Here is a 25,459-nt window from a genome sequence, read left to right on the forward strand (position 1 = left end):
CACCTTATATGCCTTTGATCTGGAAGAGTGACTGTGCAGGCAGGATGAGTAAACCAAATCTGGAAGGGAGGGCATGGATGGGAAGAGGATTACATTCAGAATGACTTGGATAAACTAGGAATATGGAACATATACATGATTTATGTAACCCAATGTAGGGTAATAGAGCTGAAGATAGGGAAGAAATAAGAAGGGAAGGTGGTTTCAATGGTGATACACTTGAGGTTACAGATTAGAGATGAGAGCAGTTCCTGGTTAGAGTAAGCCCAAGAATTATAAATGGAAAGATCTAGTTGGTGAAAGTTATGAAAGATTAGTCCTGCACAGCATTGTATTACACAGGGACTGGAGTTTGAGGCTTGAGCTCTGTCCTAGATTCCAGGCTGTCAGAGCACAGACAACTCTGAGGGTTGAAGGAGCATTTTGCTTGTGTTATCCAGCAGTCCCTATCTGGCTGGTGTGTTCTGGAGCAGTCCCTCTCTAATGGCAAGGATGTTTGCAATGGTACAAGTATTTGGGAAGGATTCATTTAGAGGATCCTCAGGACTTGGGTGTCCTGCATCGTGTGTGTGTGTGGCGGGAGAAAGGGGGAAATAAAATTCTAGGATGCTTCACGAAGTTAAGTTAGAACAGCTTCCCATTCTTATTTATTTGTATTGGCGTAAAGCCCTGATCAGAGATAGAACACTGTGTACTTACTAAATTTTAATAATCCTCATCAGTGATACTTTATGTTCTGTAGCCACTCATCCATCTCAGGATCTCAAAGTGCCTTGAAAACAATTCAGCCTTACAGCACCCCTGTGAGGTAGGGAATCACCCTTACCCCCATTTAATACTGGGGAAAAGCTCAGGCACAGAGAGGTTAGATAACTTGTACAAGATCACACGAATAGTCAGTGGCAGAGCTAGGAATAGAACCCAGATATTCTGACTCTCTCGTTCTGCACAAGTTGGTGCTTCTCTCTCTCTCAAATGGCTCTTGATTGGTCTAATTCAGTATACTGCTCTTTAGGGGTAGATCAACCAGTATGTGCTGAACACACAGCATTTGTGTTCCCAGTTGTCAGCGCTCCATTTTGTCACATGTTTTTGGATCTGGAATTTTTCCAAATTTTTATGGTACCACCATGTGGTGAAATTTTGTGGTGTTACTGTACGCTGTCTGCACCCTGTTTCAGCTGAGTATATCATCATGTAAGGTAAATGACTGACTGTTAATGAAAAAACCAAACCACAAAACCCCTTCTCTCTGATGGCAGTGCTGATTGTAATATCTCCCTTCAGTGAGCCCAGTGCAGGGCCAGTGCTGCTTGTGGGAACACCATTTTCTTTCTGGAACCTATTGAGCCAGTTGTTCCTTTCTTAAATGTTATGTGTCTGGGGTAGATAGTGGTGCCTCCTCTTGACATCATGGCTGCTTCTTCAGGCTTTGACTGATGTGATTCTTCTGATCACTGAACACTTGTGCAGCCCTTTTGTGTTCTGGGTCAGATTGGTTCAATGCTGCTGTCTCAGAGTATGCTGAACAGCACCAAGTGAAGTATTTCTAATTAAACAAAGTCCTTAAGAATTCCCCTGACATTATTTTATGGACTGAAGCAGAAAGTGGCATTTGAGTTGAGGTCTGTGGGCTTTTTTAAATTCTAAATACCCTATCAATTTTTTCAGTAAAAATTATGTTTAAGAAAGGAAGCCTAGTCTAGTGATCTGAGTGTAGGACCAGGGCTAGGAACTCAGGAGTTCTCATCTCAGCTCTGATACTGACTCTGGCTTCAGGGAAGCTACCCAATTTCATTGCCTCATTTTCCCTATCTGTAAAATAGACATGATATTTACTACTTCACATAGCTATTGCGAGGATCAATTAGTGCTTGTTAAAGCCCTTTGACATAAAATGCTTTGTAAGTGCCAGGTATTATTGTTTCTCTACTCTTCCATTGCACCATTGCCACCATAAACAATATCAGTGGTGGCAAAGGGACACTCACACACTGAAGGATACTTTGTGAAGGGATTATCTTTCATGCAGCTCTTTAAACACTGATCAAGATTAAATATCCTTTTTTCTAAACAAGCCCTGAATGAGGCTGTGGTGAGGGCTGAGAGCAAAGATTAGCATAAAAGTCTAATTTGCTGTCGTTGCTTTTTTTACCGTTTTTTGGTGGCCTTGGAACCGTGTGGCAGCAATAATCCCCTCTTTATTATCTCTCATTACCCTGAGGCTATCCTAGTATAAAACTAATACCATGACTTCCAACCTCCTGCAGTAAACTAATCCTTATGTAATCATTGAATAAGGCAAAATGCCTGCTCCCCTACCTTTTGTACTCATCCTATTTTCCAAGCCCCTGAAAATTACATGGATCTACAAAAATAATGATAGTCTCAAGACTGACCCATCTTGCAGGACACATGAGAAGCTGAGGAATATTTCTGTTTACTGGGGCTGAAATTTTCAATTTGGGTGCCTAAATCCATACTTAACCACCTAAATGAAAATGGTCTTATTTTTAGAGGTTCTGAACTTCCATTGAAATCAGTAGGTGCTCTGTGGAAAATCAGGTCACTTATTTTGGTACCTAATTTTTGGCAACCTGGTTTAAAAAATATATCGTGGGTTATTAGAATATTGGTTAACTGGGCTAAGCAGAAGCGAGGTTTCAGTGCCTTCCTACATACAAAAACAACGAGGAGTCCTTGTGGCACCTTGGAGACTAACAAATTTATTTGGGCACAAATTTTCCTACATACAATTACTGAAGTAGCAGCTTGCTGAAAACTTCTTGGCTCTGGAGACTGAAATATTTCCTGGCTTTATAGTATTGGAGTCATGCAGACATTAATTTGTCTAACAAAATTGGATGTGGAGGAGAATGATCGGAAGGACAAATGTGAGTGAATCACAGATGGGTTAATACTAGATGATGGAGGACAGTTCTGGGATTTTGGGGTGTGCCTGAATTCAGGAGTGCCTGAATTGTGTGTGTATGAGAGGGCTGTTCCATTTAATATTTTGAGGGTAGTGGTTATAAAGGTGGATACATTCTAGATATTATAATAGGGATGCTGGATGATAATACCCTGCATTTCTTTGGATCCTTCCATCTGAGGATCTCAAAACACTATGTGAATATTTAATTGAGCTTTACAACATCCCTGTTAGAGTGATAGTACATCTGTGTCAAAGCTAGACATAGAAAGCAGGTTCCCTAGCAGCTCTCAGTCCTGGGCTCTAGCCATTAGACCATGGTTCTTGGCATAGATTAGGAAGAGGATGTTATTTGAACAGTGGCATGCATTTCAAATTTTGTGTGTTGGGAGTAGTGTTGTCTAGCACCTAGACTAAGAAGGGGGCTGTTGTGGGATCGATGTAGTTATACATAGCTTGGACTTGGCTGGAACAGCTACTTGCTTTCCTCCTTCAGCTCGGGGTGTTGATGCTTGTAAGTGTGTTTCATACAAAAGCTTATATAAGTGCTCTTTAGTGTTTATGTAACTCGGATCTCTTTAATGTGTGCAGCAGTGAGGCCTGGCCAGAATAAGAGCTTTTGGATGTCTGGGGCCTGGTTCTGCTTGTATAATCCCAGGGTTAGAAGATCTATTGTTTGTCACCAAAGTTGGCCTTTTGATGTTCCAGTGTGCCTCTGAGCACTCTTGGCCCTTTTCATTCCTTCTCCATTTTTGTGTTGCTTCTTTCTGGCTCCTTTTTTTTTCCTGTTTGAGTGGTTCTTTTTATTTGTGAATGATTTTTTTCGGGCCAGAAATGAGTTTTCTTGTGTAGCATACATCATCTGCAACTGATGCACTATGAAAACCTCGGAAAAAGAAAGGGAATTTTTATTTTTTTTTTAAACTTCCAATGTTCTGGGTTCCTTCACACCCAGAAGGAATTTGGAGGTCACTCTCCTTCTCTCCCTTCAAGATTTCCCTTTTCTTTCTTTCACCCCTATAACTGAAGAGTCTTCAGTGGTACCTTCTTCAGAGCCTGTTAACGTATTATCCCTCCATTCCAGAGCCAGATGGGGGTCCTATTATAAAAAGCACCGCTGCCTTGTTCCCTCTCTCTGCAGGCCCCAAGGATGTTGCCTTTATACTACAGTGAGTGATCACTTTATAAATATCTAGATAAATGAAAAATGTGTTACCAGAAATGCAAGTGAAACTGTTTGTTATATTCATACGACATACTCTGCCTCTAGTTTTTGAGACCAGTACAAAAGAGAGACCTGGCGTTGTTAACTCCTAGATAAGTCAGCAGCGCTAATGAGGACAGCGGAGTTGATATGTGTGCTGTGTGACAGGCCAGAGGAAGCATCAGTCATCAGAAGGAAAGCTCTGGGGCTGGAGCATGTACAGACTGGAAGATTCACTTTTGTGCCTCAGAGTATAGCCGTGATCGTGCTTCATAGCAAGGTGCAAGCTTTGCAGCCTACACCGTGCGCAAATCTGAGGAGTGAGAGTGAGTGGGAATTAGGTTATGTTCCCTCTAACAATTGCTTTTCATTGTCTTCATTTCTTCAGTGAGGGTAAGGTGTAGGCTATGCTAAGAGAGGCTGCTGTGCTGCCTGCTTTGCAAGGGATCAGAGTTTAGCATCCCTAGGCAATGGTTACCGAGGACTTTGCCCAGCTGAGGTCAAGATGAAGCATTGCTTGCTGGGAGTAGTAGTCTCTGCAAGTTGCGTCTCTGCAACAGAGACTTTACTATGCACTGCAGACTTCTGAGCTGCATTTGGCTACTCCTACAGGGCGAGAGGATGCCTCACTTGGCTCTTTAGCAAACTTCTCCAGTGGAGTGCTATTGAAAGTTGTTTTCTCCAGTCCTCTGTTCAGTCCGCACAAGGCAGGGCTGCTGGAACAGGGGGGAGGGAGGGAAACGGGACAGGGGGCCATGGCCCTCCGGCTTTCTGAAAGTGGAGGGGCCTGTTCTGTCCACTTTTTGCCACCTGCCTCACCCCTCCTCTTCCCTCCAGACCCTGACCAGCTGGGGAGCTTGAGCACCTGTGGAGAGCTGCAGACCCTCCATTTGCCTGGGAGAGTAGCGGGAGCAGCCCCTGGCCTATGTCCCTGCCCCCTGGACCTCCCACACAGGGCAGCTGAAGGGTCTGTGGCTCCCCACAGCTGCCTGGGTGGCTCTTACCATGGCCAGGTTGCGGCTTCGAGGCCTGGACCCCCAGCCAGAGCTGGGTTGGGGTAAGAGCTGCGCAGGCAGCTGTGGGGAGCGTGGGTCCCTCCACCTGCCCTGGGTGGGGAATCCGGGGGGGGTGGAGGGTGGGGACATGGGTTGGGGAGGGCAGGCTCTCTGGCTTGGCTTGGCTGGGGTGGGGCCTCGGGGGGAAGAGGAGGGGCAGGGCCACAGAGGGGGTAGTGGTCCCTCCTCCCACCCCCCTTTTTGGGAAGGCTCTGCTGCCTCTGCCACAAGGTAGACTTGAGTGGGGAAAATAGGAAAGGGGAAGTATAGTGACTGCAAAAGAGCTGAGTACCTGGAGAAGCAAAAAGTGCAGGACAGAGAAGAGAATGTGAGTGAGAGAAAAGAGGAAGATAGCAAAAGCTGAGAATGAAATGTAGCGGATCACAGATGTAGGCGAAAGGGCTAACTGTGATGGATACTGGTTGTAGAGCTGGCTGTCTATACAGTATGATGATCTATTCAAGAGGGAGGGGGGAGATTTCTTATATATTCCTCTTGGCCCTGCTAGCTTTCAGCTTTCAAGAGTGGTTGTACGTGTGTGCTGGGGTGGGTGGGTGTGTCAGCTTATGTAATGGTTACATAATTAGCTCTTTGTTAGGCTGCTCTGGGTGGGAGGGACCTAAAGCTGCTGAGTTGCTTGAAGGGGCTGAGGCTGATTATTTTAAAATGAGAACAAAGTCTTTTTGCTCTCTAATTAGCTGGCCTGATAGAAACTGCAGAGGTTTTCAAAGACTCTGGACCCTGTGAGCTGGTGGGGACTGCTTTCTTTCCTTCCCTAAGAGACGTGGATTAATTTGTTTGGGCACGTAGAGCCAGGGATTATCATAGAATAATGGAAATGCAGGGCTAGAAGGGACCTCTGGAAGTCATCAAGTCCAGCCCCTTGTGCTCAGTGAGGCAAGACCAAGTAAACCTAGACCATTGATCTCAGGTGTTCAATCTGTTCTCAAAAACCTCCAGTGATGGGGATTCCGCAGCCTCCCTTGGAAGCCCGTTCCAGTGCTTTATATCTTCATAGTTATTAAGTTTTCCCTCGAATCTAACCAAAATCTCCCGTCCTGCAGATTAACCCCATTACTACCTGTCCTTCCTTCAGTGGACATGAAGAACAATTGATCACCGTCCCCTTTATAATACCCCTTAATATATTTGAAAACTGTTATCAGGTCCCCCTCAGTCTTCTTTTGTCAAGACTAAACGTGCCCAGGAAAAGAATAAAATGGAGTTCCTGAGCACATTGAGCACCATCACCTGAAGTGTCCTCAAGGCCTACCTGCAGTCTGGCAATGGTTGCAGCATGGGCCGTGGGTGAACCACGGCTTGGGGAGGCTAGGCCCCGGCCTGGCCCACCCCTTCTGCCTCAGGCCCCCCCCTTCTGCCATCCCCAAGCCCAGCACCTCCCAGTACCCCCCAGCCTTGGGTTGCCCGAGTGCCTCCAGCCCCAGAGCACTGGGCAGGTGGCACGCATGCCCGCAACCCCAAAGCGCCGGGCAGGCGGCACATGATTTCCCCCCCCAAGCCAGAGCACTGGGCTGGGCAGCAGCATGTGGCCTCTTCCCCCCCCCCCCCCCGCCCCAAGCCCTGGAATGCCAAGCGGGCGCATGGTGCGCAGCCCCTCCCCAGCCCTGGAGCACTGAGCTGCGCACTGCCCCTCCCCAGCGCTAGAGCACCGGGCGGGTGGCGTGCAGACCCTACTTCCTTCCCCAGCCCCGGAGCGCTGGATGATGCAGCCCCGTCATAGCACTTAGGATTCCCAGTCACAGACTGGGACCTCGTTGTACCAGATGCTGTACAAACATGAAACAAAAAGATGGTCCTTGTCCCAAAGGGTTTACAGTCTAGTTGGTTCTAAATACGGTTTGCGTTGACATGCAGCACATTGAATACGTGGTTAGTAACCACAGAAGCTAAACCAGATTCATCCTTGCCAGCTGCCTGGGCTGGCACATGACATTTGTCCTGTATCCGGGTTGTAACGTTGTTTAGCTAGGACCCCCAAACAATGCCAGTGCAGCCAGTTTGGCTGGCCGGCCTTCCTCCAGAACCCTGAGTGGGTAGGATTATCCAGTGTGCAGTGCTGCACATGTTGCTGGTGGCACTCCCTTGGCTGAGGCAGTATGGAATAACTGCCCAGACTTTCCCAGAGGACACTGGTGGTGTAAACATGGTTAGGCAGCTGTGGATGCGCAAACATGGTTGACAAATTGTTACATTGTGAAAAAAGCTGCTTATTGAAGCTGTGTCAGATTAGCAGTTCAATCGAATGTGTACTCGGAGCAGTGCTGCTATAACGTTCCTTCACTCCCTCTGTCACAAAGAGCAAAAGTGTTACTAGTGCAAGACTGATGGGAGATCAGTGTTTAGCACAAGATTTCAACTGTCTCTACAGTAGGGAATTTAACGGAAATAAATCCCACTGATTCCAATGTCAGCTCAGCTGCATAGGTGTTAGAGCCACTGGGAGTTGTAGCCTAGACAAGATTCCAGTATCTTCTGGTGGTTTACCTGTGTGTTAAGCCTACTGAAAAGGAGCTTTATTTGACATAGTGGTAAAAATGTACCCAGCCATGGGAACCTTGCTACACGACGGCTCCCACTGGTTCTAATACCACTTCAGCTGAACCGATGAGATTTTTTGATAAAGTCCCTAATGTGGAGAAGACGTTATTGTCCAGATGGGTATATACCATATGTGTTGTCATACTGCAGTCCTTTTCTTAGAAATAGCATACACAGGGCAAACAACTGGGTTTAACTATTAAATGAAATATGGTAGTGGTTGAACAAGGTTCTAGTTTGACGAGTTATGTTTTGTTTGAACAGGGACAAACCATTTTATCAGAGTTGAATTTCATATTCTTGCTCAGGTAAGAGTGGTTGTTTTTTTTTAAATTCTGGCCACAGCTGTTTGTCACCTAATGTGTTAAATATAGTTTGGAGCAAATTCAGAAGAGAGGAAGGAAAATGCATGCAGAAAAGTAAATATACAAAGAGACTGAAAGACAGATAGGGAAACGTACTGGAGACAGCTCCACCCTCCTGCTGTGTAGACTCTGAATTGTGTTTGCCCTGCACTACCCTCTGCTGGTACTCTGCTGGAGAAGAGTCAGTGCAAAGGGAAGAACCAGTGCTGCATCAGTAATTGCCAGGGGGCAGAAAGAGAGGTGGTTCCCTCTCCAAAATGAACATGACTTTGTTCCTTTCTAATTGTGTCCAGGTCTCAGGGGCTCAGGGTAGGATGGTAGCAGGGATACCAATGGCTTTGTTTGCTCTGGGAAAGTTACTGGGTTAATGACTCAGCCTGTAGAATGTGGTCACGTTGCTGCTGTTGCTGTTTCCCTTTGCCCTATTTTATCCAATCCTTTGATCTAGTTATATAATTCTGAATCAAGACAAAGCAATGTTAAAGACCTGTGGGTAATGTGACCAAACTGCATCTTGAGCTCAAATGGTAGAGCTCTTATCTGAGAAGCCCAGGAAACTGGATTCTTTTCTGAGCACTGATTTCTCCCTGTAAATGAATATAATGCATGGTCTGTGAGCCTGTTTTGTTTAGGGAGGCATGTTGTAGTAATAGACTCTAAAGACCCACAAGGTTCATAACACTGAGATCAGTTTTTCTGTGTCTACATTTGCAGCAAAACTGTGTTCCCTGTTCAGCACAAGGTCAGCTGTACCTATTGCTGGCACCTGTTGCTGATCACCATTCTTCTGGCATAGACAGGGCTTAATGGTATGGATGTGCATAGAAAACGGCGCATTCTGTGGCCCAGGATGTGTTGTGTTCAGATGTCCTGCATTAATTCTGATTTAGATTGGGGGCAAATGCGAATAGTTCTGGGAGATGTCTTAACAGAATCTCTGCTGGGCTGAGGTTGCAGTGCTATTCACTTTGTTCAGCTAGCAAAATACTGTTCTTGGGACCCCAGCTTTGAGGGGGAGAAATTGGTGGTAAGACTAATGTAATTGGTGTGTCAATGTGTCAGCCTCTAGTGGCACCTGTGTGCATGACATGTTACACTGTGGTACCTGTCGTTACCGCAGCCATCTCTCCTTTCAGAGGGGACTCCACGAGTTTCCAGAGATGCTGATATCACTGACATATTGCCTGTTTTCCTCTTTCTTGTCACACCCTTCCCCCCCCCTTATCTATTTCAAAGGCAGACCCTTTCCCAGTCACTGTAGTTCTCTGATTTAACTCTTTGTATAGGAGGAGCAGAGTTGATCCTGAGATGGGGTTGCAGGTTATCCCTCTGCTGTTAAAATTGGACAGCAGTTTTTGTGGAATGCTAGACCATTTTCCTTTTACAAAGCTTGTTGGAACTTCCCTCCCAAGTGGAACTCATTGCCAGAGGATGCTGTGAAGGCTAAATGTATAATGGGGTACAAAAAAGAATTAGATAAGTTAATGGAGGATAGGTCCATCAATGGCTATAAGCCAAGGTGGTCAGGGATGCAATCTCCATGCTCTGGGTGTCCCTAAATTTCTGCCTGATGCTGGCACAGGACAACAGGATGGATCCACTCGATAATTGTCCTGTTCAGTTCATTCCATCTGAAGTGTCTGGCACTGGCTACTATCAGAAGACCGGATACTGGGTTAGATGGACCACGGGTCTAACCTAGTATGGCCATTCTTATGTTCTTGTAGCCCTTAGTAGCACGCATCTAATGCATGTTGACTTTTAGCTGCATCTAGACTTGTAGGTTCCCAAATGCAGTATAAATGGTTATGGGCTACTTTTAGCTCCCTCTCCTAATCAATACTAATGCTAGCCACTAGAAGGAAGTAAAGTCTCAGGCCAGAAAACATTGTGCCTGAGTTAGAATCTGTTCACTTTGTTTACATGTTAGGGCCCTAGAGGTTTTTTTTTTTTTCCTCTCTCTGGCTCTGTCTTTAGTGATGCAGCCTCCTCTTTCACAGGAGACAGACACTGGCCTGAGATCTTTAACACTGTATTTAGTAGCATCTTCAGTGCAGAAAGGTCAGTTCATAATTTTGGCCTTCAAAGAAACATGCAACCAAATGAACAAGAAGAGGGATGAATGATTCCAGTTGGTCTTTGAGCTCGATCTGCGGTTAGCAGGTGTATAAAAATGACTGACAGCATGGGATGGTTGTTTACAATTTGTTCTTGCCTTTTCTTTTCAGACCAGCCCCAGGAAGATGTGTTCAGTAGTGACCATGTTCAGCATGGGGAGGATGGGGAATGGCAACGCTCTACTTCAACTACCTCATCTCAGAGCGAGCGGGCAGAGCGACTCTTGCAGAATCAGCACAAGAGCCTGGCCTCTGAGGACACCAAAAAGAAGAGGGCTCAGAAACCTTCTCACATGAGGAGGAACATAAGGTAGGCAGCAATAGAATTGGGAAGGGCAGAGGATGTCTTAATGGGGGAAAGTGGAGTCTATTCAGTTGAGTTTATATTGCTTCTAGGCTTTTGCCACCAGCTTCGGTAGAAAACCAGACAATCTGTTAAAACCAAATCATATTACTTGGGGGGGGGCAAGTAAACTGTTTGAGATCTCAGAAGATTAACATGTTCAGCTCCAGAGCAGCAAATATATGAAATTAGCAGAATAATTCACATCTAGGTTTTAAAACCAAATACATGAAAATCAGTTCCACCATTACATTCTAATCAATACCTGAGTTCAGGGTGTGTCTCTTCTCTGTTAGAGGTGATGATATTATAAGTTCCCTAAAATAAATCCTTTCCCTGCACTACTTTAGGTGTTTATTTGCAAGAAAGCTCAGGGCACAGCCAGTGACTAAAAAGTCCGTTTCTCCTTCATTTTACATTGTAGTAATTTGAGATTTTTTTAGGTCCCCTCCTATATTCTGTGACAGGATGGAGGGCTATAAGAAGTTTGCAATAACATTTATTTATGGGGAACTAGATGGCTCAGAGGAGTCATAATGGAATGTGGCATCTTACACCAGCTGATGGCGGTTTGATGCCCCTGTGTGAAAAGAATTAGTGGTCTTGGTCTGGTTCACATGGCAGTTAGTACTAATTAGCCCTCTTGTTGGCAGCCTCAATCCAAGGAACAATAGTTTAGTGGGCCCTGGATACCAAGATATCTCCTTACTCATGGAGGAGGAGGTTCCTACATTTGAGGGCTAGAGTGAATTGGCAGGGCAGGGTGGGGAAGCCTTGGACTGCCGCTGATCAGACTATACCTATATTCTGTATAGAGGAATTCAGTCTTCAGAGCTGCAAATCTCTCACCTTTTACATTAATCTGAAAGGGGAAAAACGGAACCTTCCAAAACTCATGGGATTACCTGTAAAGTGGTGTATTTAAGTTAACTCCTAAGCATATTTGGAATGCAGGTGCTGTCATGGTTCCTGGAAAGAACCAGAAGAACAGGAAAGTGATTTGAAAGTACTTATTTCCTCTTTTGCTGTTGAAGGCTTTTAGATAGGTGCTTTGTCTCCTAACAGATTTCCCTGATGTTGTGCCATTGCTGCTGTACGTGGACTCTAATACCATAGAAATAAATAACATACGTATCCTCTGTTGTTCACAGAAAGATCCTTTCAAGTTTACTGCTACTAGGCATCTCAGCATAGACACTCACTTGTCCACTCACCTTTTCCATCCATCCAGCATTTTGCTCCTGTCAAACACCAGCCATTTCCTCATACAACAGTAGCAGTTACAGGCAGTTAAAAAAGCGAGCAGCCTTCCCTAAAATTGTAGTTGTCATGCTATGGCTTTTGGCTATGATGTTCTTAGTCTGTGTAGCTTACGTTCTTTCTGAAGGTTGTCATTCCTCTTGTGGGTCAGCTATGAAACCACCCAAGTTATTTGGGATAGACTGTTTCTTGGTGTAATGAAATAATATTTTCTGTGTTTGCCCATGTGCTCAGAAAGCTGCTGCGGGAGGATCAGCTTGAGGCTGTGACAAAAGCAGCCCAGCTGGAAGAGTTGGAGAGAAGGAAACGGCTGGAGCAGCAGCGAAAGGACTATCCGGCAGCCATCCCCACTGTACCGCTAGAGTTCCTTCCAGGTAAGCAGAGAGCGGCATTCACTAAAGCAAGTTTTAAGGATAGCAGCTGAAGAGGAGTAGAAAGTGGTATTCTCCCCAGCCCAGGGGTGGGCAAACTACAGCCCAAGGTCTGCATGCGGCCCATCAGACCTTTCAATCTGGCCCTCGAGCTCCTGCTGGGGAGCAGGGTTGGGGGCTTGCCCCACTCCTGCACTTCAGCCAGGGAGTGGGGTCGGTGGGCTTGCCCTGCTCCAGGTGTGCCATGGCGTGTCCCCTCTCCGGCTCCTGCACATAGGGGCAGACAGGAGGCTCCACACACTGCTCCCGCCCCAACTGCTGGCTCTGCAACTCCCATTGGTCGGGAACCGCGGCCTACGGGAGCTGCAGGGGCGGCGCATGCAAACGGGGCAGATCGCAGAGCTGCCTGGCCGCACCGCCGCATAGGAGCCGGAAGGGGGACATGCCGCTTCTTCCGGGAGTTGCATGAGGTGAGCGCCGCCTGGAGCCTACACCCTTGACCTCCCACGCCCCAACCCCCTGTCCCAGTCCTGATCCCCTTCCCGCCCTCAGTCCCAGCCCAGAGCACCCTCCTGCACCCCAAACCCCTCATCCCCAGCCACATCCCAGAGCCTGCACGCCTAGCCGGAACCCTCAACCCCCTGACCCCCAGCCCAGAGCCCCCTCTTGCATGCACCCTGAGCCCCTCATTTCCGGCCCCACAGGTTTTCTGGAACCCGCACCCCCAGTCCAGAGCCCGTACCCCTTCCCACACCCCAATCCCTTGCCTCAGCCTGAAGTCCCTTCCCATACTCGGAACCCCTCTGCTCCACCCACAGCCCGCTCCTGCACCCCAAGCCCTTCATCCCTGCCCGCACCTCCAGCCAGAGCCCTCACCCCCTCCCACATCCCAACCCCATGTCCCAGCCCGAAGCCCCCTCCCACACCTGAACTCCTCATTTCTGGCCACACCCCCAGCTGGAGCCCGCACCCCCTCCCGCACCCCAACCCGCAATTTTATGAACATGCATGGCCCGCCATACAATTTCCATACCCAGATGTGGCCCTTAGGCCAAAAGTTTTCCCACCCCTGCCCCACACTCAAACCAAAGTGTTTTGGCATGTCAAAACCAAACATCACTCTGAGTATTTGGTGCAAATGTTCACACTTCTTTCTTCCATGTTTTGACCAGCAGTGAAATAATTGACAATGCAGACATTTAAATTAGAACAGCTAGGCTTCAGAGTCAACACCGATTGAAACGAATGAGGCAGTTCACACCTCTCAGCTATTTTTCCAGGCTGTCTGCAGACCCATGGAGACAACATTGTATTAGTTACACTCTCTTCACATTTTAAAAATATTTTTCACAAACATAAAGAAGTAAGAGTAACCACAAGATTGCAGTGCTGGGAAACGGTGACCACAAGTTGGCCCCATTTAGCCCCTAAGCACTTGTGCTTTCTCTCAGGAAGTAGTGCAAAGTAAGGAAAAGGGAACTTTTTCCCCCTTGTTGTAAGGCACTGGATGGTTAAAAGATTATCCTGTTTTTCTCAGCTTTTGGAACAAAATGGGCTTTGGAGTCTCAGTGAGGAATATACTCCACACGTGGCTTGTAATGGGGAGCTTCCCAACCCTGAGTACCTTGTTTAGAGAGAATCATTGAGCACATTGAGGTGGGGGAAAAGGAGATGAAATGACCCGCTAAGCTGAGACATAGTGGTAGGTTAAAGAGCAAGAGTTGATTATAGAAAATCCCAGGACTAATTGAGTGGAGCAAGTGTAGAAGGGAATGTTGACTTAACTTCGAACACTTTTGTATCTTTCCTGATTATTATTAGTATTGCTAACTATTGCTTACTATTTTTGTGTAGAAGAAATAGTTTTAAGAACAGCAGAGGCCACTCAGCTTCCTCCTCAGGTCCTAGCTGAGGAAGTGATCTGCTTGGATAGCACCAGCAGTGGCAGTGAAGATGACACGAAAGGCATACTACATAGCATTAAAGATGGTAAGACTCACAACCAACCTATCACACATCCGTGTATCGCCCAAACGGTCCCATTTACGCAGTGTCATCCAGCCAGATCTCCCACAAAGCTGTCTATCTTCAGATGTTACGTATCTAAAGTGTTTTTTAAATAAACGTAGTGCTGATTCTGGTAGTCCCACTACCAAATTGTCCTTAATTAACCTTTCCAAAATGAGGCGAAGCACCTTGGGCCAAGCATTGGCTACAAATTGTATTTGAATATTCAGATCTGCATTCAAAATTGGTATTTTTGAGTCCTTTGCTGAAAATTAACAGAATTTGACTCCTGTCTACAAGTCCAGTGAAAAGTTAATGCCCCTTCCCCCCTCTGGCTCTTTCACAGAAGTGATCGAATTGAGTTCAGGAGAGGATGAGGCCCTCCAGATCGTAGACAGCAGCGACTCTGCCAACGAGGGGGAAGATGGGGATGGTACTGAAGAGAGCAGTGGCTCTCATGTGAATGATGCCTTAAATCAGTCGGATTCTCTGGGGCAGGTCATTGTCAACATCAACCATCCACCCAATGAAGAGGACATTTTCCTGGCTCCACAGCTTGCACGGGCAGTAAAGCCTCACCAGGTACAGGAAGTTGAGGCTCAGAACACACAAGGACTTCAGCAAAACCTCCTCCTTATCCCAGGAGCTGAAATCCATGCTGTTGATGTCATGTGGGTTGATGATTTGCTATAGTGATGTTATTGGCAGAGCTGCCACCCTGAAGATTGTGGCCAGAATTTGTGGCAGTGCCCAGTGCAGACAGTTAAATGATGGAGAGAAATTAAAGGAGATCCTGAGCCCCATATTTCTTTGACTGTTATCTGATAAGCAGGCTCTTGGCGTCTTAGTCCTAGAGCCTGTGCTGTTATGTTGTCAAAGTATGTAGAAATACGAATATTTTCATAAAAAGAAAAGGAGGACTTGTGGCACCTTAGAGACTAACCAATTTATTTGAGCATGAGCTTTCGTGAGCTACAGCTCACTTCTTTGGATGCATTCAGTGGAAACTACAGTGGGGAGATTTATATACACAGAGAACATGAAACAATGGGTGTTCTCATACACACTGTAAGGAGAGTGATCACTTAAGATGAGCTAATACCAGCAGGAGAATGGGGGTGGGGGGGGAGAAAACCTTTTGTGGTGATAATCAAGGTGGGCTATTTCCAGCAGTTGACAAGAACGTCTGAGGAACAGTGGGGGGGATAACCATGGGGAAATAGTTTTACTTTGTGTAATGACCCATCCACTCCCAGTCTCTATTCAAGCCTAAGTTAGTTATTTCCCCCCTCCCCCCAAAAAAAGAAAAAAAAAAGAAAAAAAAGAAAAACTGTTCCTCAGACGTTCTTGTCAACTGCTGGAAATGGCCCACCTTGATTATCACTACAAAAGGTCCCCCCTCCCCCCCCCGCTGGTATTAGCTCGTCTTAAGTGATCACTCTCCTTACAGTGTTTATGATAACACCCATTGTTTCATGTTCTCTGTGTATATAAATCTCCCCACTATATTTTCCACTGAATGCATCCGATGAAGTGAGCTGTAGCTCACGAAAGCTTATGCTCAAATAAATTTGTTAGTCTCTAAGGTGCCACAAGTACTCCTTTTCTTTTTGCGAATACAGACTAACACGGCTGCTACTCTGAAACCTAGAGTAAAGTGATGCCTGGAAAAGTTTCAAAACCAGATGATATGACATTGTATTGATAGAGATTTTTCCCCTCTACTTCATGCTTGGATGAGCATTATTTCATCAAATTATTTAAGAACAAAAAATCAACCCAAAGACTGTAGGCTCTGCACAAGCATAAGAATGATCAGGACCATCTTTTCAGAAAGTTTTTTATAAGGAATTCTATTGAGTCCTTGTAGCTGAAAATACTGCAACGAATCTCTAATTTCCCCTTGTGTATTTATCTGCCATATAAACTCATACAATGTATATGTCAATCTGTAGCTACATCTCCATTTTGTTGTTTTCCACTACTTCTTTTGCAACTCTTCCATATTTTCTCTAGATTGGTGGGATCCGGTTCCTGTATGATAACCTGGTGGAATCCCTGGAGAGATTTAAAAGCAGCAGTGGGTTTGGGTGTATCTTGGCCCATAGCATGGGGCTGGGCAAGACCATCCAGGTCATCTCTTTCTTGGATGTACTTTTCCGGCACACAGAGGCAAAGACTGTCCTTGCCATTGTACCTGTAAGTAGCCCGTGTGAAACAGTGTCAGGTCCACCATTTAGGACTTGCTTTTTTTATTGTTGTGGGGAGGAGGATGGATTGGTCCTTCATACCTTAGAGAGAGCCCTCAGGTACCCTCACTCCCATTTTCACTGCTTTCATTCCCACCATCCGTGAGAATTCTGTATGATGGCCCTTTCTTTCTAGCTGAGGACAGCTGGATGTGATTCGCAGGTCCCATTTAGCTTTGAGTTCTGAATGCTGGGTGACTGAATTTTGTGGTCTGAGGACTACTTTCTCAGTCCTTTGGGTGCATTTTTTTCCTCCCCAGGTAAACACTCTCCAGAACTGGCTGGCAGAATTCAACATGTGGCTTCCCGCACCTGAAAACCTCCCTGCTGACTATAACCCAAAAGAAATTCAGCCACGCTTCTTCAAAGTCCATATCCTGAATGATGAACACAAGTAGGTGCCATGAATGCCCCTCCTGAGCAATTAATCTGCTTCTCATGGAGTTGTATTATCAGTGTCTCTGTACCACTGCTGCAGTCTGTTCATTTGATCTGATTCCATGCCCTGTCCTTTTAGTTTCTCTCCCTCTGTATGTCTGCAGTATATGTTCTTGTGTGAGGATTTCGGTACATCGAAAAGGTGCATCTTTTAACGAGGGGTTAGATTTCTCTCATTTCTTATTTATACTCTCTTCCATCATGGTTGTCAACTCACCTCCACTTTTCCCCTCATGCATTGAGATGGGAAAATTCAAATGCCAGACTTTGTGCTATGTATGGATTGGCCAGTGGGAAGTGCATTGTTTTGTCTGTGGTGGGTACTTTCCTCCACCCGTCAGAGACCAGCCATGTGATTTCTCAGCCTGTATGCATGATTGCTATTGAATCTTATATTTGGCTTTTCTGGGAATTTTCACTTTCCTCTCTGATTCTTTCTTGCAGACATTTTAACTTTTACTCAGTTTTGCTGTGCCTGAGGGCTTCTAAATGAGTTAGCATTCCTACACCGAAGGGAGAGATTATGTAAGGCAGAGTATTGTCCTTTTCATCTTACACAGTGTGTATTCTTGGCTGCTGCAGCTCTGCTTGACTCTTTGTCATGTTGTCTCATGCAATCTGGTGAGATTTATATTCATCTCAGGGCACTCGTAGTTCATCTGGCATTTACACACACTTGGCCGCTGAGGTCCTCACCTCACGAGAGGAATATACTTCCTAGTCAGCTGATATTATTTAGAGCCTCTTATGTGCATCTCATATTGGATTGGGGATTACCGTGCTCTGGTGTATGGGAAAGGTGGAGTGGACCGCTTCATATCTGAGCCTGTCCTTAATGTTGGTGGGAGGGAAAGGAAATAATTCGGCTAACTCTCAGATTGATGGATAGGTGTGTGCTGTAAGTAGTAGAGTAAGACAGCCACGTACATCAGAACCTTATGCAAATGTGTGCTTTGGAGAGGTCTCTTTCCTAACACTTCCCATAAGAGGATTCCATTGCTCTGTGAAATCTGATTTAGGTTCATATACAGCAAACTTCTTCATGCATCCACTAACATCCTTTAATGGTTCACCTTTCTCTGCCATGTTACCCTCAGTATGCTGGAAGCTTCTCCCAGATCTTCATGTAAAAGGGCTTCATTGCTCTTGTCTGCTGGTTTGGTCTGATGCCAGCATATGTTTTAAGTCATTTGAAAAGGTCCTTTCCTTTAGCAGGCATCTGTTTCAGCAAGTTCAGGTGTATTTAAGGAAGAGGTCTCATTTTTTGTGCATTTGGGTTTTTTTAGGACTACGGCTGCCCGTGCAAAGGTGGTGACTGACTGGGTGACGGATGGCGGGGTGCTGCTGATGGGCTATGAGATGTACCGTCTCCTCTCACTGAAGAAGTCCTTTGCTACTGGCAGGAAGAAGAAAACAAAGAAACAAACTGGCCCTGTCATTATCGACTTAGATGAGGAGGACCGGCAGCAAGAGCTTCTGAAAGGTGGGAGGCGAGTCTTGCTAGGAAATACCATCCTGTCTACAGAATTGCAGCTGGGAGATTCTACTAATGCCGGCTGGCTCCATGGGCAGGTGGTCACTTGGCAGCAGAGAATAGTTAGTTTATTGTACATAGGCACCAACGTCAGAGGTGGTTATCTTTAACACAGTCACTATATTTGCTAACAGCTTATTTGTGTGTAGCTTCTGTTGGTGAGAGAGAGAAGCTTTTGAGCTCACACAGAGCTCTTCCTCAGTCTCTATCCCACTTTCTAATATCCTTCAGGTCTGAAGAAGAGCTCTGTGTAAGCTTTCAAGGTTGTCTCTCTCACCAACAGAAACTGGGCTAGCAAAAGATATTACCTCACCCACCTTGTCTCTCTCATATCCTGGGACCAACACAGCTGCAATAACACTACAAACAACTAGTATTTTTTTTTCAACTTTCATAATTACTCATTTTTCCTTCTGTAGAGCTACGTGAAGCAGGAACATCAGCTGACCAAGTAACTCAATGTTCCTTTCCCTCAGGGATTGAGAAGGCTTTATCCCGCCCTGGCCCGGATGTAGTTATCTGTGATGAGGGACACCGGATAAAGAACTGCCATGCCAGCACATCTCAGGCCCTGAAGAACATCCGCTCCAGGCGACGGGTGGTACTGACGGGCTACCCGCTCCAGAACAACCTGATTGAGTACTGGTGCATGGTAGACTTCGTCCGTCCTGACTTCTTGGGTACCCGGCAGGAGTTCAGCAACATGTTTGAACGCCCCATCCTGAACGGGCAGTGTATTGACAGTACACCGCAGGACGTCCGTCTCATGAGGTACCGCAGTCATGTCCTGCATAGTCTGCTGGAGGGGTTTGTGCAAAGGTGAGTCCACATCAAGTGTTCAGTAACGTAGTCTGTGCAGTCAGCTCCTTGATCATAGTTTAGCCACATCGATTGAGGAGTGTATTCATTACAGCGATTCCTGTTGTCTTCCTGAGCTTGATTTTTACCCTGGATTCCCTGTTGTCCTTTAGGGAGATTGTAGACATATAGGAGAAATCTTGGAGGGGACCCCAGAGTTAGCACCTGCATGTTTCTCTCAAAAGCACTTTGTCTAATTTAGCCTGTCAGTTAAGAAGTGATCTTTGGGGGCTTCTCCCTGACTTAGTGGCAGGTGTAACGTTACAGTACCCTGCCAGTACCGTCCTGTGGGACTGGTAGAGGGGAGCACATGCAGATGGAGGGCAGTACAGTGCTCCCTAACTTCCTTTAGAAGTATTAGTAGGTGATTGGTAGATGCATTTCTGTATCATCTTCCATCCAAGGATCTGAAAGCATTCTATAAACCCCAAACAATGTAAGCATCACAGTACTCTTACGGAGGAGAGGAGGGACTAGAAATCCTCCCCATTTTACAGATGAGGACCCAGAGGCACAGAAGGAGTAAGTGACATGGCCTGAGCAAGTCATTGGCAAAGACAGAAATAAACACCAGGTCTCTTAATTTCCAGTGCAGTGTTTTGGCCACAAGTGTATCCTTCCTGATTTAGCACCACGGTTAGCAAGACCTTGATCCCCTTTCTAAACACTATCCTGGGGTATTATAATGTTTGCTGTTTTGGTAATAGAGCATACTGTACTTTTTATTTGGCTTCAGTTGTAATGTCTTCTGAGTGTCCTGCAATAGAAACACTCACAACTAGAGTTCCTTCTCTTTGCTGTCATCAGATATCTTACCCTGAAGGCAGCCCCTGAGATGCTAGCCCTGAATGTTCTTTCTCTCTTCTGATCTTCCTTTCTTGATTGCTTCTGTAGGAGAGGCCATAACGTACTAAAGGCTCAGCTTCCCTATAAAGAAGAACATGTCATCCTGGTACGTCTGTCAAAAATCCAACGGGCTCTCTACACAGAGTTCATGAACCGGTTCCGGGATGCAGGCAACAGTGGCTGGCTGGGATTGAACCCGCTCAAGGCTTTCTGTGTCTGTTGTAAGGTGGGTATTGGCAAGAGAGTAGCTTCTCCTGCAGTATACAGGGAAAGGGTAGGAGTCTATGTCCAAATATTGGCCAGAAGAATGATGTAGATATAGTACAAGTGCAGTATCTTGGTGCATCTTAAGCATTAGTGTGCATGTTCCTGTGCATGATGTAATGTGGTGGCCTGATAGTATCATTATTCCCACATTAAAGATGGGGAACTGAGTCACAGAGTGTTTAATTGACCTGCCCAAATTCATGCAAAAAGTCTGTGGCAGAGCCAGGAACTGAACCCAGCTGATCTAAGTCCCAGCCTTTAACTGCAAGAAAATCCTTCATTTCCCAGAGTGTGTGCCTTGTGTGTGTTCATTCATCAGTCACCAAACAGAGGAGCTTTAAGATAATTAAAATTGGTAACATGTCTTGGTTGAAACAGTGTATACCTTGTGCTGTGACAGAATCGCACTTTCCTTTTTACTTGTTGACTGGAATCTGCCTAGCTTCTATAGCAGGCAAAGTTTCAGCGTGTCCACGCAAGTCAACTACAGAGGACTTCGGACTGAACAGGCAGAGTCCCTGGCATTAAATATTCTAATGCGGTGAGATCTGCTTAATTTGTGGCACTTTACAAACTCCCTTTCAGCTGAATTTGGAGGGGAATAATTAGATTAACAAATCGCTGGTGCGTTTCTGCAGGGGCATTAGCATTTGACTGCGTGTGAGGTGCTGTAAATCCACAAGTGCCTTGGTTGGGTTTGTGCTAGTGCAATGTTACCTTTTGCCTTTTCTTCATCTCTCAGATCTGGAATCACCCAGATGTGCTGTATGAAGCGCTGCAAAAAGAGAATCTGGCAAATGAGCAGGACCTGGATGTGGATGACCTTGGCACTAATTCTCGCTGTCAACCACAAGGAATAAAAGTCAAAACAGAGACTAATGCTTTGGCATCACCAGTTGGAGAAGCTACCAACAGCAAGTTCCTTCAAGGCATTGGCTTCAACCCCTTTCAGGAGAGAGCAAATCAAGTCGTTACTTATGAGTGGGTGAGTACCAACCTCAGAGCTAGGAGTCTCATGGCTTTTTTTTTTTTTTTTTTTTTCCAACAAACATGGGCTGAATGCTTAATTGGTCAAAGGCCCATGACCCTTTTGTCGGGGCAGTGCGCTGGTTATAAATTGGGGAACAGCAGTGGAAAAAACCCTTGTGTAGCAGGGATCCTGCTTTTAGTTCTGAGACTTTCTCACCTGCCACAACGTGCTTTGGAAGATAGGATTATAATTCAAAATGATCTGTACAAACTGGAGAAGTGGTCTGAAGTAAGTAGGATGATATTCAATAAGGACAAATGCAAAGTACTCCATTTAGGAAGGAACAATCAATTGCACACATACAAAGTGGGAAATGACTGCTGAGGAAGGAGTAGTGCAGAAAGGGATCTGGGGGTCATAGTGGACCACAAACTAAATATGAGTCAACAGTGTAACACTGTTGCAAAAAAAGTGAACATCATTCGAGGACGTATTAGCAGGAGTGTTGTAAGCAAGACACGAGAAGTAATTCTTCGGCTCTACTCTGCACTGATTAGGCCTCAACTGGAGTATTGTGTCCAGTTCCGGGCACCACATTTCAGGAAAGATATGGACAAATTGGAGAAAATCCAGAGAAGAGCAACAAAAATGATTAAAAGGCTAGAAAATGTGACCTCTGAGGGAAGATTGAAAAAATTGGGTTTGTTTAGTCTGGAAAAAAGAAGACTGAGAGGGGACATAACAGTTTTCAGGTACATAAAAGGTTGTTACAAGGAGGAGGGAGAAAAATCGTTATCCTTAACCTCTGAGGCTAGGACAAGAAGCAATGGGCTTAAATTGCAGCAAGGGAGGTTAAGGTTGGACATTTAGGAAAAACTTCCTAACTGTCAGGGTGGTTAAACAGTGGAATAAATTGCCTAGAGAAGCTGTGGAATCTCCATCATTGGAGATTTTTAAGAGCAGGTTAGACAAACACCTGTCAGGGATGGTCTAGATAATACTTAGTCCTGCTTGGAGTGCAGGGGACTGGACTAGATGACCTCTCGAGGTCCCTTCCAGTCCTATGAGTCTATGATCTCTGCTATGAAGCTTTGTCTTGCTCTCTGTCTTGATCAGTGCATATAAAAGGCTACTAATGGGAATTATGAGACCACTGTACAGCTGGCACTGTGCTTTACACCTTGTTTTCATCAGACCCGGATGGTGCAGTGTCTGTGTTTTTTCACCAGCATAGCTGAGATCAGAACTTGAATGAGAGTGAGATGGCTGAAACTTAAGCAGAATAAAAGAAAAGGAGTACTTGTGGCACCTTAGAGACTAACCAATTTATTTGAGCATAAGCTTTCGTGAGCTACAGCTCACTTCATCGGATGCATACTGTGGAAAGTGTAGAATCTCTTTTTATATACACACAAAGCATGAAAAAATACCTCTTCCCACCCCACTCTCCTGCTGGTAATAGCTTATTTAAAGTGATCACTCTCCTTACAATGTGTATGATAATCAAGTTGGGCCATTTCCAGCACAAATCCAGGTTTTCTCACCCCTCCCCCCCACCACACACACAAACCCACTCTCCTGCTGGTAATAGCTTATCTTCATGCTTTGTGTGTATATAAAAAGAGATTCTACACTTTCCACAGTATGCATCCGATGAAGTGAGCTGTAGCTCACAAAAGCTTATGCTCAAATAAATTGGTTAGTCTCTAAGGTGCCACAAGTACTCCTTTTCTTTTTGCGAATACAGACTAACACGGCTGTTACTCTGAAGCCTGTCATTAAACAGAATAATGGTGATGCTAGTTGAGCATCTTGAGGATATAGCAGAAGTTCCTGTACTCAAGACTTTGTCCACTTATTGTCCAAGAAATCTGCAGTTTGAAACTCCTGGATCCTCTGTGGCTTTGGGACTCAGAGGTGGCCAAAACCAGCCCTTTCATCTGGACCTGGCTGGATGCTTGAGGCCTCTCTTCTTGGATCCAGACTGTGCCACAGTAATTTATTCCTCTGTCACCTTGAGACTGAATTGTTGAAACGTGCTCCACAAGGGGGCTACCTTTAAAGATCACTTGGAAGCTACAGCTGGCAGAATGCATCAGCTGGATTCCACTGGCTGTCTTCACCTTTTATACTAGTTCTCCAGCAGTTGCACTGGTTTCCTGTTCACTTCCAGATGCAATTCAGGGCATTGACTTTGTAGACCGAAGTCCTATAAGGGCACATGGAGACTGCTGTTTCCTGTGAATTGCCACAGCAGTTTTCACGCTCAAGCTAAGAGTCCCCAGACTTAAATGACAGGGTGATGGCCTGTTGTTCTCAGTATGGGGATGTGTGTGTCTGGAACTTGGGAGGGCTATGTGGAGATTTGGCTCTTCGTATAGGGTCACATTGGGTTTATTACATTCTGTTCATGAGCCTGAAGCCTCTTATGGAAAGTATGTTTTATGGAACTAACTGAGTACCTCCCCATGTAACCGAGGCTCTTGTTTCTGGGTAGGCCAAGGACATCCTGTGTGATTACCAGATGGGAGTTTTGGAGAACTCGCCCAAGATGGTGTTACTGTTCCACCTGATTGAGGAAAGTGTGAAGCACGGAGACAAGATCTTGGTCTTTAGGTAAGAGGAAGTATCAATGGCTGCTCCTCTGAGCCCTGAGCAGTGGTGTGTTTGGAGATTAGACAGTAGTAGAATGAGACTGATGGTGTTTCCCTATGACAGCTGCCCACTGCTATGCAGTGTTATTTGGTCTTTTCCCATTGTTTGGTTTAATGTTTTTTGTTGTCCATTGGTTTTGTAATCTCTTCATCCGTATAGCTGTCAGTGGTAAGGGGGTGTCCCGTGGCACCCTCAGACTGCTAGCAGGGGAAGATGGAGTTTGCTGTTCTAGTTACACTGTTAGGGGCTTTCCTGAGCAGAGACCTTGTTTTTGCAGCCAGAGTCTGTCCACATTGTCTGTCATTGAGGAGTTCTTGGCCAAGAGACCAATGCCCAATCCTCCAGGCTCAGATGTGCAAGGCATTCATAACTGGGTCCGAAATCTCAACTATTACAGTGAGTACAGACCGTCCTCCTTCCTTCATCTGGGACCCTATTTGATCCTCTGCGGCTGGGCTAACCTCTTGATGTTGCAACAATTTCCTCTGGTTTCTCGCCACACTTACCTGTGCTTTTCCGTGGGCGTGCAGATCTGTTCCTTAGCCATTTTCAGATTGATTTGTTTGAGTTGTCTTGGATGCATGTTTTTAGTTTTGATCAGGACTGACTGATAATTTCCCAGTTCCCCCTTTTCTTTTTAATGGCTCTCTGAATAGCTTAACTATCACTTCTTAAAACTTTTAAAAAAATCTTCATTCTTCCTTTGCACCACTTGGACACTTTCTAATTCTAGAATCTTTACTGCTTGTTTTGGTGATCGTGAGTTTTCCCTCCAGTTCTAGTCTCTGTCCCCTTCAGTAGCTGACTTTTGTGGCAGGGCAACAGGAGTGTTTAGGGTAGCTGGATGGACATAGTGTCCCTGGGAGCTCCTGGCAAGCATGCTAGGTGTCTATAAACTGCTCTAATTCCTCTTTTGACTCAAGGTGTGGGTGGCAGCATCTCTTCATCATGAGTGAGTTCTACCCATGATCACAAGCATGCTCTGTCCATCTGCACTCTTTTTCTCCGATTCTCTGCATATGGTCATGTTGGGTCCAGTGGGGTTTTGCCAGCGGCTTGCGTTGTTTTTGTGCTATCCCAGCTCAGTGGTCGTATTGGATCTATTTTATACTGGTGCCTGTTACCAATACTGGTATTTCAGGCTTTTGTGACTGGTACTGCAGACATCCTACCTGAATGATGAGCCTCTGTGTAGGATCCCAGTGCACTAGAACTGCTCATCTTTGGTTTAGCTGTATGCATTGTAGCCCACTGTGGAACTTGGCCTATGCCAGACTCCTGTTTTACACTCATGTGATATTGCAGCTAGACACAGCCCGAGCTCCCTGGCTGACTACACTGTGTATGTTTGACTGGGGGGATGTGGGCATTGGCTGGGACAGCTGAGGGCTTATTGTAGTAAGCTGGTTCAATTGCCTGAAATGGCACG

The 25,459-nt window shown here is 45.6% G+C and overlaps 1 protein-coding gene across 5 annotated transcripts in view; it reads left to right on the top strand.

Annotated features, from left to right (window-relative positions):
* Positions 1-25,459, top strand: part of RAD54L2 (RAD54 like 2) — a 93,622-nt gene that overhangs the window by 53,323 nt on the left and 14,840 nt on the right. For all 5 annotated transcript variants that reach the window (XM_073352534.2, XM_073352539.2, XM_073352536.2 and 2 more), the window contains 12 exons: positions 10,344-10,542; positions 12,070-12,209; positions 14,061-14,195; positions 14,560-14,795; positions 16,230-16,412; positions 16,723-16,856; positions 18,187-18,383; positions 18,911-19,253; positions 20,187-20,364; positions 21,148-21,390; positions 23,873-23,991; positions 24,308-24,426. In XM_073352534.2, coding sequence (XP_073208635.2) covers positions 10,344-10,542; positions 12,070-12,209; positions 14,061-14,195; positions 14,560-14,795; positions 16,230-16,412; positions 16,723-16,856; positions 18,187-18,383; positions 18,911-19,253; positions 20,187-20,364; positions 21,148-21,390; positions 23,873-23,991; positions 24,308-24,426 — 2,226 coding nt within the window. The remainder of the gene's footprint in view (positions 1-10,343; positions 10,543-12,069; positions 12,210-14,060; positions 14,196-14,559; positions 14,796-16,229; positions 16,413-16,722; positions 16,857-18,186; positions 18,384-18,910; positions 19,254-20,186; positions 20,365-21,147; positions 21,391-23,872; positions 23,992-24,307; positions 24,427-25,459) is intronic.

Source organism: Lepidochelys kempii, chromosome 7, assembly GCF_965140285.1.
Source record: "Lepidochelys kempii isolate rLepKem1 chromosome 7, rLepKem1.hap1, whole genome shotgun sequence".
Classification (NCBI taxonomy): Eukaryota; Metazoa; Chordata; order Testudines; family Cheloniidae; genus Lepidochelys; species Lepidochelys kempii.